At 42.2% G+C, this 13,073-nt stretch overlaps 3 protein-coding genes across 3 annotated transcripts in view; 2 read left to right on the forward strand and 1 right to left on the reverse strand. All coding sequences in view use genetic code 11, as the record gives it.

Moving 5' to 3' along the window:
- Positions 1-191: 191 nt before the first annotated feature.
- EGR_05268 (Protein disulfide-isomerase A4) lies at positions 192-3,489 on the forward strand (the record flags this gene model as incomplete). The annotated part of the gene is made up of 4 exons (XM_024494517.1): positions 192-272; positions 756-871; positions 2,232-2,403; positions 3,184-3,489. The coding sequence occupies 4 exons, from the start codon at positions 192-194 to the stop codon at positions 3,487-3,489; spliced, it is 675 nt and encodes a 224-aa protein (XP_024351138.1).
- A 1,334-nt stretch (positions 3,490-4,823) lies between these two features.
- Positions 4,824-6,084, reverse strand: EGR_05269 (hypothetical protein; the record flags this gene model as incomplete). Its single annotated transcript, XM_024494518.1, has 2 exons — positions 4,824-5,038; positions 5,970-6,084. 2 exons carry the CDS (start codon positions 6,082-6,084, stop codon positions 4,824-4,826), a joined length of 330 nt encoding a protein of 109 aa, XP_024351139.1.
- An 81-nt stretch (positions 6,085-6,165) lies between these two features.
- The window catches only part of EGR_05270 (hypothetical protein), a gene marked incomplete at both ends in the record, with an annotated part of 8,335 nt that continues 1,427 nt past the window's right edge, over positions 6,166-13,073 (forward strand). Inside the window, 4 exons of the mRNA XM_024494519.1 lie at positions 6,166-6,285; positions 6,326-6,444; positions 8,929-9,032; positions 10,789-10,958. Coding sequence (XP_024351140.1) covers positions 6,166-6,285; positions 6,326-6,444; positions 8,929-9,032; positions 10,789-10,958 — 513 coding nt within the window. The remainder of the gene's footprint in view (positions 6,286-6,325; positions 6,445-8,928; positions 9,033-10,788; positions 10,959-13,073) is intronic.

Below are 13,073 nucleotides of genomic sequence, written 5' to 3' on the forward strand. Positions count from 1 at the left end.
AAAACACTTTTTAGCATTCCTTACAATTTTACGTATATGTTATTTGAGTTGACGCTTGCCGAACCGGGTAAGCAAGGGGCAAGGACTCCAACACGGCCGTCTTCACGTGTCCTATAGCTGACTATAGGAAACACAAGGTGATCGCAATCCCGCATATTTACAAACCTTTCATTGACCTTTGACCTGTGGTGATGACAAACAAATTTAAAGTCCACCTTGGCGTGACATTGAACAAGGGCGTGAATTTTGAGACGTTTTACAACGTTCGAAATGTGAGCGCGAAAAGGGAATTTTATAAGAATTAAACCAGGGATGATTTTATTCCCCAACAGTAACTAGGATCCATTTCAAAGCTTAAATAGTGCTTTTTCTTGCCTTTTTTTATTTCTTTATTAATAATTATAACATTTCTAGCAAAGGTTTTTGTGATTTTTCCTGCTCAAATGCCGTTTTGTAAAGACTACTTAATTCGAGTCAGATTTTTGAGTACCGAATTTGCTATTTCCTCACACTACAAAAGGCGATTTGTTTATTTTCGTCCAATAATGTCAGTAGATGGAAAAGTGTGGCCAATCACTCAGCCACATCTACTGTTGGTGCAATACTTTGATTACTTTTTTAACTCTGCTTAAAGCTCCGCTTCTGTACTTTCAATGGACGGTAGGGCCTCTGAACCATACCGGTAGCCTCTCACCTCTTCTCTGTGTTGGTAATACATGATCTGCTCCCTTTTTATGTTATTTTTGACCTCAGAGAGGACTGCGGACGCTACGGTGGTGGCGGTGAAAAGGACAACTGCATTGATTTCTACTACTGAATGCCTAAACCTACTGTGGTGGAAGAAGGGCATATTGGTGCCGATGGGAAAATTGTGACCACCCCTAGTAGAAGGGTTGAAAGTGTTGTCTGCCTATGACAACTTCCCCAGTCCCGTGTTCACTAGCTGTGGATCACCTGGGAAAGTTAGTTATAAGCTCTCTTCGGTAACTGTATGGAGATGCCAATCAAGTGAACATGAGGTACCTCCTCCACCTCTCGCCTGACTGGATATAACTCATGTAGACAGCACTGAAGTAAGACCCAAGTGGTAAGGAGCTGTAGAAGAGATAATTCATCCCTATGAAACCATTTCAAGCCTCATTCTTTGCTGAATGGCTATGCTTTTAGGCAAGCATTCCTACGTGCAGGGATGGACATACAAGATGGCCAGTACATTTCTCCATCTTGCAATACAGTATTCAAACGCGACAGAACTCCAGATCTAGCTAGATTTTTGCGAGGGATAAGTGACCTCGTGGTAAAATATCTGCTCAGCTGCACATAGATTTGATCACTGCCGTGGTCGATTTGTAAGTGTTTGGTGTTGATTCCCGGCAAGGAAGGTTGACCAAAGGGAGTGTCAAGGACGACGCTCAGAAGGGGAGAAGGGCTGTGTAATACTTTAGTTGGTATGTTTAACTCTTCGTTTTGTCTTTGCTGACGCTTGAGGCTCCGCTTCCGCAATACCGGTGGGTAGTATGGCCTCCAAGTCATCTCTTGACCTTCTGTACGTCAATAACACATAGTCTGCCTTAGTAGTCTGACTTTTTTCGGCTTCATGGAAGTCTGAGGCCTCTACATTCGGACACTTTCCCTTAGATCGACTAGTGGTATAAACGCACATGCACACTTGGAGACATTTAAATGGCAATGAAGGTCAGTGGGAGCGGCAACCCCAACTAGCTTGATCAACGGCTGACATCTCTATGCGACCTTTGCGTGTTCAAATTGACTACGGCTTCGTTGCACGTTTTGTCTTTTGTCCTTCCGGTCAGGCACTACAAAGATATAATGGGCATTGGTACTCACCGTGGAAGGTATCTACATTCCTTCGCTTGACCCATCTAAAAATAAGCAAAACTTTGTTTCAATCTGCTTAAAAAGGGGGAGGCCATGGATTTAGGTACCACTTTTACGCAATGACAGCTTTCTGATTGGCCGACTCGCCTCTGGCGTGGCTAGAAATACCGAAGAGGCCTCTACAATTACCCAAATTTGAGGAAGCAGTTGTCTGCAAACATGCATTCTTTCAGGCTTTCCTTTTTCGTGAATTTCACGGCATGGCTGATGTTTAGTGGTGGGGGAAGCATTAAAAAATTGAATCCTCATTCGCTGAAGCAGCTGGAAAGCCAATCCAAGAAGTCAAATGACACATGGCTGATACTCTTCTACGCCAGCTGGTGCTGACATAGCAAAAAACTACCACCAATCTTCGAAGAGGCTGGGAGAGAGTTACCAATGAAGTATCCAGAACTTTCCTTTGCAAAAATTGATGCCTATAAGTACAAGAAGAAATTGAGTCGCTATTATATCCAAAGATATCCCACAGTCGAGCTTCATGTGAATGAAACCTACATCAAACACGTGGGATATCAAACAGTTAGGAGCTTCGACGTCTTTGTGAATAAATACAGGCCGAAGATGTGATGCCCATTACCTGAGGCAGTCAATTTTCGTTTTTCAGTCAAGTCGACAGCAAAAAAGTGTTGGCATTCCTTCCTTTTGATCTCATTCAAGTGCCATTTAGGAACTGTAAATATGCTACAGTCTACCTCATTTTGATTTATTTTTTACTACTTTAATAATTAAATATTTAGTTCTAAAAGCCAACACCCCTGACTTATGCACCCATAAAAAGAAAAGTTTTCATTTAGGGTTAAAGTAATTTAACTTTTACTTGTGGAATTGCCGGGCTTGACCTGATTATTCACCTTTAATGGCAAACAATTTTGACTCAGAAATTTGCACCAATGAAAGTGCGCACTCCACATGGAAATTAACCAATCAACAGATTCGGATGGATTAGACTCGCGGTATTTACAACAATAGCATTTAAATAAGATATTAATTAAAAATTCTAACATTTGGTAAAGGCACTGTTGATATGAAACATCAAAATACAATTTTCCCAATGAGTAAATAGTTTTTATGGGACATCCGTTAGCACTTGAGTTATTTAGACTTTCTGCTTGGGTGCTGCACACTGGGATTCGGATTGGTTGGGGGCGCACTGGTGACGGCGCGCGACATTTGAGGTTGGCATTGTGATTTGAGCTTTGCGACCCCTTGAGTTTTTCTGCGGTCTAAACAATGTCGAAGTATGAAGGCTCAGTGCAAGAACTAGATCCACATGGCCTAGTACAGATAGAGAAGCAGTCAAGGCAATCTAAAACCACTTATGTTATCCTCTTCTATGCCTCCTGGTGTGGGCACTGCGAGGAGCTAATGCCCGTCTTCAGCGAGGCCGCCAAAGCTCTTCCTGGTAGATATCCTAACGTCGCCTTCGGCAGAATCGATGCCAGCAAGTACAAACAGGAGTTAGTGCACCATAATATCAAGGGTTACCCCACGTTGATGACCCTTGTGGATGGAAACTACAACAAATTCTCGGGAAAACGGACATTCGAGAATATAAATGACTTCGTGGGTAAAACCAGGCGGAAGGAGTGATTTATTTTTGTGCTTATTTGCCAGCTTCAGTACACAGTGCTTTGTTTCTAATTTTGGTTCAAATAAATGCAAAACATGTGACAATTTAGGCTTCAAAGCCGATTAACGTAAATTTGATGGCAGATCGACTCAACAAAATTTGCGAAGCCTTAATGTCCAAAATTCAATGTTTAATCGCGTTCACATGGTACCTAGGTAGGCGAGGTGCTGCATTTTGGTCTGATCTAATCAGTGGTTCTGGAAGAAAAAGTGAAATTACTCATTTTACAATCATGCCGACTATCCGGTGGGCCTAGTCGAATGCTTTTTAATGCTTGTTCCCTGCAAAATTTTGGCCCCAATCTTTCTTTAAATCGCCTGGTTTGCGCAACGGCGCTTCAGGCGTGTCCTGCGTAGTTGCCCCACTAGAAATTATCGATTTCCAACCAAGGCATGACTCAGCGCAAACGCTGCAGTTCGATCGATAAACAGGCATGACATTTACACTGCCGTGTGGCGGTTGATCGAGTCCTCCGAGCGGGAGTTGATACCCCTGGCTTTCTCATAGCAGATATTCACCGTTATGCAAACTTGCTAGTGTAACGGAGGAAAAAGATTCGCAAACCTCTTTGCTCAGTTTTGTGACCTAGGTAATAAAAACTAATAACTAGGTATTTTGTCAGATAAATCAGCAATGAGTCATGGCGATGATGTTTGAATTTGTGAAACTGTAGTTTTCACTTCGGAATGCAGTGCAGTGGGGTTATATTTTGGTAGCGCATTTAACTATGGGGCCCTGATTTTTCCCTTAAATTGGGAAAAGTCATACAACTTGAGCAGAAAATGTGTTTTCGATGTACAGAAGGGACCAGGTACTAATGGAGTGGCCCAGAGGCATTTTCGCTCAAAGGAAGTACAAGGACGGAGCCTTAAGTGCATGCGAATCCCAAATGAAGAGTTAAATGAGTAGTCGAAGAGTACCATGGCTATGGAGGAATTTGAATTCCCGCAGCCTGTGCTTTCGTCCTGCAGTATAGCCTTCGGGTAATGGCAAGAACCTCCTAACTCTTCCCTGGTTTACTGATGTATGTCTTATAATAGCGCATTTGCTCATTACGACATCCAGAAAGACTCAGAGTGCTGCAATCAAATGGAAAATGGCGCAGATAAAAGCTAACATGCGCGTCATATTTGCCATTACGATGTCAGGTAAACAAGCAATACTTGGTTATGACAAGTAATAAAGTAGGGTGCTACGGACTGATGATTGTGCACATGCTTGAGTGAGAGAAAATAGATATGGTAAACAATTATCTATATTTGATATAAACGTAGCATTAGACGTTTAAGTCACGCTAAGATGGTTGAATAATAGATAGAAACTCACAAATTATTCTCTTCATTAAATTAACAAGAATCTTAAAGAAAACTGCCATAAAGTTGAACTGAATCTTTAAATATGCCACTGATGCGGTAAATGGCACACATAATGCGCGAGATAATTTGTCGGTAGCCACAAAATGACAACGCTCTAACAGGTGTTTATTGTTATATTTTCCTAAAATGTAGACTAATTGGGTAGCCGAAAACGAAAACCCAAACATTAGTAGAAAAACTCGAATAAAGGAGGAGCAAGGCATGAGGTGCAAAAACTAGGTGTGCAGCAGTATAGCTTAAAATTTTGTGGCATATATAAACTAGATTACACTTCATGTGGGTCTAAAATATGCTTAATTTTGTGCACATATCGTTCGCCTTGAGGTCATTGGCCTGGTCCTATCAAGGTCGAGTTGGTTGTCGAAATTCGATTGCCTTGGTGTAGGGATGGATAGTGTACCTGGTTAGTGTGTCACTTTGAGTTCTCAGACCCGTACTTTAAATTCGACTGACATATTGTCAGAATGAAGTCATCAAACTCTTGGGCTGCCACGACATTCAAAGAGGTCTTTCGAAAGTAGACTAGTTTTCCTTTTTTTTCCGTTACATTTCGTCAATGGCCTTGGTAACATAGTATGACAGACATGCAGCTAATTAGAGCTGATTAACGCACATGCTAAGTTTATTCCTTGCAGAACTTTGCGTAGCATATTGGCCTGGTCTGTTTGGTGCCCAAATTGCATGTTTTAATGTCAAAACTGAGTTTTGGTACCATAATTTGCTATTTCCAGAGGAATTAATACCTGGATTGAGTCCAGCTACTTTTCAACTTAGTCTGCATGCATCATAGCACTTTAGAGTCCCTTCCTATTCATGATTCCTTTGTTTGTGTTATTACCGGTTTCAACTGACAAAATGTTTTCTTTGTCACCCATTTATGGCAGGCGCGTTACAGTCGAAGGAAAACGCTTTTTCGAATAAATTTCAAGTTTGTGAGAACACTCTTTTCCTTGGATCTCTCCCCGTCATTTCCTCAGGTGATAATGGCGAACTTCACGCCACATTGAGGCAGATTGTAAAGGATTACGGAGCTAGCCCCTCAGGAGCTACGTCGCAGCCCAAACCATTTGTTTGTTTCTCCTTTTCCATCGCTAATGAATCCGCACACTTTAGGTAGGCCAAACTGTGATTCTCTAACAAATGTTGCTGCAATGCAGTTACTAAATCGAGTCTCTTCATTGTAGCGTTATCAACCAGCAATCTTTCGAGGTTGTGCAAGGCTTCGATGCTGCAAAGGTTGCTTTCTGCTTCAGCACGTGGATGGAAGACACTCGAGGCTACGTTGTCTTCACATATCCTGACGAAAGCCCTGATTCCATTTCCACGGCTTCCAAATGGGATTATTACTGTTTTGTCTATCAGTGCTCCTCTTTGTTCGAGGTGAGTTATGCGGCTGTTTTAGTACAACATATTACATCAGTTTTGCACAAAACAGTTTATTAATCTATTTCAAACGATGCTAGGATATTTTTGGAAAACTGACAAAGGTTACCTGCTTAATCACGATGTTTATGAACTATGCTCGCTTGTTAAACTGAGGTTGTGAACATATCTTTTCAGCTTCTACACCCTTGCAATTATTTTAAATTAGAGTAGCAACACCAGAAAAAGTATTCCGCTTCTCTACGCATTGAGACGGAATCATCTTTAATTTCTGCTACGCCTACTTTTACCCTACCGCTACCTGGTATTCTGGTCGCAACACAGTTTTTGGATTCAGTTGGATCGCTTTCAAGCTTAGATTGTCTTCAGGTGCATCTTCGATCCTAAGGTTTTCCGGATTGTCTGCAGTGACTGCATTGTCACCTTCATAAAGTAACTGTATTCGTTTTTGAAATCACCGCCACTTTTGGCCTTATTATGCATCAGTCAAGTTCACTTTTCATGAGTCAAGATGTCCACTTGAGGTATTGCCGGAGATTAACCATTACGAAGGATCTGTGACACTTGGTGCATTTAACACTTTGATCTAACTTCGATTTGTTAAATCTAATAGCTATCAATCGGAAGGCAATTTGTACGAAAAAGTGTGATTTTAGCCAACAGCGCACGATGATAAAAAGATGCAACGTTATTTTGTGATGTTTCGAATTTGCTGCAATTATCTAATATGTCCCACGCGAATTTGAAAGAAGCCCAGTAACACATAGTGGGCCCATTCTTGAAAGCTTAATCAGTAAAAAGTTGTTCCAGTTTTCCTTTACCCTCCCCGAAACGCTTACTTTGCAGGAAGTTTCAGATGTTTTGAGTTAGTTTTAATCTAAAATAACAAAATCGTACTTAGTTTTGGAAAATAAAGTTATACATATTCAGACGGGTATTTCCTCGTCTCTTGTTGATTAAGAAAGATGTCGTTTTACTATGATTAGCCGTTACTTTTCAATGTCTTTACGACATCACGTGTGGCGTTTGACAAATAAACAACCTTGGTCGCTGTCAAATAACATCCATACACATACACACTGCAACCCTGGGTCCAATCAGAACGTCACTGTTCCCAATCGCAATGCAAATTTGATGCCGTAATGCCACTGCCTCACTGCGACCGAAGGAGCTGGGAGTGGCCAAAGTGAAGTAAGTGACTGGCATGTTGCCACCACATACTTGAATGTCGTGTCCCGCGATCAATCCTTCTGAGTGGTGGGTAAAGACTTGTGTCAAGTGCCTCTAGGCAAACGACACCGCACAATTGAGTGTGCGCAAACACACAACGTGGTGGTCAAGGTCCAGACCACATGCTCCAAGTACACTCACACACACATGCGCACACACACAGTCGGTTCATTTGCTTCCCACGGCTTGTTCAAATTGCCTCTCATGTTGCACCACTTAGTGGACTGCTTTGGATGTGGAAATCGTGCACACGCCACCAGCATGGACGTTAGTGTCGGGTTTGTCGGCCACTTGAAGGCCTCCGTTCTGCCGCTTGTTTTGCAGAAACCACCTCCACTACTCACAACAAATCATCACATGTGAAGTGGGAAGAGAACTTGCAGTTCGTGTCAGATGACCTAACAATTTCGCGCCATTTTCAGTCCAACTGGCGACACTGTTTCCCGGCAACTTGACAGGACATGCACTGGTTTGTGTGCAACCTAAAGCGCAGGTAGGTGTGAGGCAGTCTGTTGACACGCCACGGTACGGTGCAGCATGATAGAGTGGGGTAGGTTGGATCATAGTGCCCCACTACAGTACAGTAGTGCTCCCCACTCCTTTCCTCTTCGTGTGAATCCTCATCGCATCAAATGCAGATGTAACCTGATCAACGCGATTCAAACTTGTCTCCTTTCGGAATTGGGGTTGATTCGATTCCACAACCGTGGGAGCTTCTCATCAAGTCTGTTGCAAAGCAAGTGAGGAATGTGGGAGGGGAGAATGTACCGTCCCGAGGAGTACCGACGAAATCGTTTGATTTTCATGATGAATCACTCAGTAGTGGACGCATCGCCCTCAGTAAGACCATTGACATGCATAGAGGTAAGACCTACTTGTTGATAGCAAGCGAAACTCTTCTGAATTAATGCGTTATAAATAACTTTCTTGGTACAAAGCTTGTTGGCTGAGATTTGGAGTGAGTTACTCAGCCTTTCTGTCGTAAGTCTGCAAATTAAGTCATCCGCAGGCGACGTCTTTGATTTCTTTCCTCCCTTATCCATCTATCCATCGGATTCATGTAGATGAGAACTTTGAGAGATGTAGTGGGTATGACTGCATTCACACTGAAGGGTAAATGTTGTCAGGACTATCAGTCTGGAAATACCTTGCCAATTTTCTGGAGACTGGAAACACCCTCACAATCACGGACCCTATCAAAATGAGTATCGATGGCATGAAACACTTATGTGTGAAGGAATTCCGTTCGGTTTTGCGGTTGCTTATTTTGGGGTCAACCGGCTTACGTAAAGGACATGGGGCTGTGATGTAGGATTCATTCATTCCAGTCTAAATGTTATCCATCACCACGATTCGACTAGATTGTACCACTGTCTAAAGGCCCCTTTTTGGCTTCTGTTTGTGATATAGAACAAATTTTGATGATAATTGGTTCGTGGTTCTTTTTTCTGTGGAATGCGGAAGATTTTCTGCGAGAACTACTCACAACGTACCCAAAATTACTTGTGGAATAGGTCAGAGGTTGCCCTGCAATCACCATGTGACCCCTACTTGTAAAATTCATTAGAAGGGCAAAAGTTAAAGTGGCCGATATTATGAACTAAAAAAGGCATCTTCAAACACCAAACAACCTCAAGACGAAGTTTCATTAAGTTCATTAGTGCACAGAGGGACCTCGGCTGCCAAAAATAGGCACAAGAGCACAACTGTTTCTGATTGTCGCTCTCCGGAACTCTCAAGTTCATCAATAGATGTCAATGCCTCGGTACTCATGATTGTACTCTGTGCTACTTGTCTGTTCGTGCAAACTTCCATAAAATGTCGGCTGAATTTGATGCATGTGATTTGAGGTAGTTTGATTTAAGAAATGCGTTTGATCCGGTTCCACAGATGGATAAAAGTCTCGTAAAACTTGTCTCATTGAGAAAGGTTTATAACTTTGCAATGACGATTATTTCAGAGGACAGAATATCTAAGGCACCTTTTTTCACTCTTAACATTTGTTATAAAAAGACCATAGGGGAGTATTTTTTGTCTTATACAACCGCCATTTTCATTTGGTCTTCGTTTAGTGAACACGCAAAGGCTAACTGCCACAGCACTTTCACCACAGTAGTTAAGGCGACTTGGTAAGCGGGATGATCGCGAAGCTTTTACTAACTTTCTCTGTTTGGAAAGTGGCGATGTGATTCCTTCCGTAATTCAGGCTTTGATATTCATCTCTAATGTCCGGATGTAGACGGTCGGATTAATACCAAAGTTCTTCAGGCAAGCAGATTGTCTAGATGAACTCTACCCTTTCTAAAATGTTTAACTTCTTGTTATGATATGCCGCTTTTCGCCTCAGAGTACCACACGATGGAAACCAGGGCCTCATTTGTGGCTCTAGTTACAAGGAATCTTGGAACGACTTCAAGAAAGCCTCTACCTTTAAACTACTGTGGTTGATAGCTAAGGCAATTCCCATTATGTCTGTCATATTCCAAGTTTCCTTGTTAGAACAGAAAATAAGGCCACGTGGCTTCATGGGAGCTTAGCCCGGTCACATTAGTGTGGGGTTTATGTTTCCAAGGTGCTGACTTATCTTGCATTTCGTCACTGTCTTATCACAACTCAACTCATTTAAGCAGAGGAAATCGGGACGTCGGTGCGGTTTGATTGAAGACGTCTAATGAAGGATTCAGGCGTCATCAACATGCCAGTCCCCATAGTGATACCATTTAAAGGTCAAGAGGATGACTAGTAATCCATGCATATCAAGACCTTGCAGGCATAAAAGCAACAAAGCGAAAACCCTTATGTTCAAATATACCTAAAAAATGCACCAATTTCATCGCAAATGAATCCGAAAGCCACACTAATCAACAGTTTGCCTATGCAGAGGTGGTAGAGCATTGCTGTGTTAATGCAAAGCCAATTAACTGACACAGATGGGCAGACAGTTGGCGGCTTGGATAGACAATTTTAAATAGCTAGCTTTTGCCTGTTATGAAGTACCAGTTTGTATTCACTTTAATGTACGCATCGGAGTGATGGTGGTTTGCATCAACAGTGGGGAATGCCCCAGTCTCCCTTTGTTTTGGCTGAAAATCCAACGTTAATCTGATCATGTGCAGGCCACCGATTCTTCCGCCTTCCTAGTTGCACTCATAATGGGTAGTACGTAGGTATTATTAATAGGCATCTCCACTCACAGGAAAGGTAAACAAAACTACTACGCAAATGTCGATAAACTGCCATGAGAGATTTTTAATTTTAACTAAATTGTAGCCTGTGAATTGGGGAAGGGTGTTCAAAACAACGCCTCACTTTTTAACATTTTTTGCAAAGTAGATTTAAGTGATGAACCTCAACATTGCGTGAATTATGTTCTCGAGGACGATCTGCTCCTCATTGTAGATTTCAACATAATCGAGTGCCACCTTTCACTACTACTTAAAGTAATTAGTTCACTATTTCGTGTCCATCTCAATCAACTCGTGAGAGTATGCTGGTGAAGTCTCCGGTCAAATGGGCGCCGCTTGAGCTGTTCTGTCAGGGTTTACCTGAACACTTATCCGGTACTAACTCTACTTGACTTGAGGCTGTCACAAACCAGGGTGTAGGTAGGTTCAGCGCTCACATTCGCATCTCCAGCAACCCCTCCTTCCCTTATGGTCCTGCCTGTTGCTAACTGAATGTCCGGAGTGGTATGTATTTGGCATATCTCCGTTAGCCTGAGTGTTGACAAGTTTCATAAAGCTTTCTTTTATGGGTTTGAATAAAGTCAACGCCAACGTTCAGGCGGCTGCACCTGCCATCACGGGCAGTGGAAAAGGAGTCCTACAATCAATTTGTGAAGATGGAATGATGAGAGTTGATACAAAGGTCTCAGAATGCTGAATGTGCGTATTGGGTTACTGTAGGTTCACAAACTCTTTAAAAGTGTGCAAAACTGTAAATAGCAAGCAAATGGAAATCTGAATTTGTAAGAAAAAATAAGATTGTTTATTTGTCCAAAAAAGTGGCCTTCTCTTGTGACAGGCATGAAGAGCTTTGTGCTTTCAAAAACAGAACAGCTTAAACCTAGTCGGTTTGAAAACTCTTTTCAAATCATGTTCCGTTATCAGTAAGTGACCGGTAACCAGATAAGTTCGTGCAGTTTTTCAAGAATTTTTCTAGTTTTCATCGATTGCAATAACTAGCATTACGATATGCAATCTTTTCTCGGCAGAGGGCAAACTTTTGGGCCGTAATTTTAAACAACGTTCTGTCTGGAGAATTTGAAAAACAAATCCACCTTTAGGAGCTTCCATTTTTACCACATAGGTATTTCTCAATGAACCGTCTAATGCCATGAAGAGGAAACAATTACTTGGAGAAGCATCAGGAAGATGTGGAGATGAGTATAGGGAAGGCTGAGGTGAGGCAGTATCACACTCTAATCCTCGAATGCAGTGTAATTTTTCTTCATGGGTGTTAACGTGAGGTCCCTATTTCTGGCTCTCTCTGAAAAAGTTCTTCTTGTGCGACTTCGAGTTCTATCGTGTCGTATGGAGCAGATGGATGCCAGTCACTACCTGTATTTCGCCTTCAGAAAGCAAATAGTTGCATCTTGTGGGGTCGTAGTAGTGGGCGCATTGGATAGTGAATGAGTCGTCTGCAACATACTACCCGTCAGCACAGGTTAATGGATCTCAGCGTTGCCTATTTGACTAAGGACGTCACATACATTCTCTCACAAGTTGATTGAGATGCGCACGAACTACTGAGACAGCTGCCTTAAGTAGTAATGAGAGGTGGTACTAGATGATACCAAAATTTACAATGATGAATAGCCACTACCCCAGAACGTAAAGTGTGCATTGATGGGTGAATGAGTACCAAATATACTAAGGATATCTCGAAACGTTTTGACCTAACCCACGGGCAGCAATTTCGTTGAATTTAAAAATCCCCCACAGTGGTTTATCGACAATTGCGTAGCATTTTTGTCTACTTTTCATGTGGACAAAGGCACCCATTAATAAAACCTACACATTACTTACCACTGATGCTAGAAAGCGGGCAAGAGGATTGTATTCCTGCACATGAACTGATTAGCGTTAAATTTTGGGTCGAAACAAAGAGTGACTGAGGAATTTCCCCCCTTTCACGCGCATCACCACTGCCCCAAAGTTCGCATTGGTTCGAATGCAAATTAGTGCTTCATAACAGGCAAAAGTTGACTATTTAAAGTAGCCTACCCAGGTTACCAGCTGTCAGCCTCTGTGAGTTGGCTGGGTTCGTAGTAGCGCCACCAGGCTCCATCATCTTGGCAGAGGCGTGGGGTCTAAGTCTATGGCTTTCGCAGTCACCTGTGGTGGAATTGGGGCATGTCTTAAGGTATATTTGACCACAAAGGTTTTGGCGGTCTTTCAAGATATTCTCTACTTCATCGACACGTCTATAGAGAACTTTTTTAAGTTTTTGAGGTTTCTTTACGGGTGAATCATTGGTCATCCTCTTGACCTTCAAATTGCTTCGCTCTGGCGACTGATGTGCTGAATATTTTGAAAGCCAAAAGCTAAATATCT

This window comes from Echinococcus granulosus (genome assembly GCF_000524195.1).
Source record: "Echinococcus granulosus chromosome Unknown EG_S00037, whole genome shotgun sequence".
NCBI classification, from domain to species: domain Eukaryota; kingdom Metazoa; phylum Platyhelminthes; class Cestoda; order Cyclophyllidea; family Taeniidae; genus Echinococcus; species Echinococcus granulosus.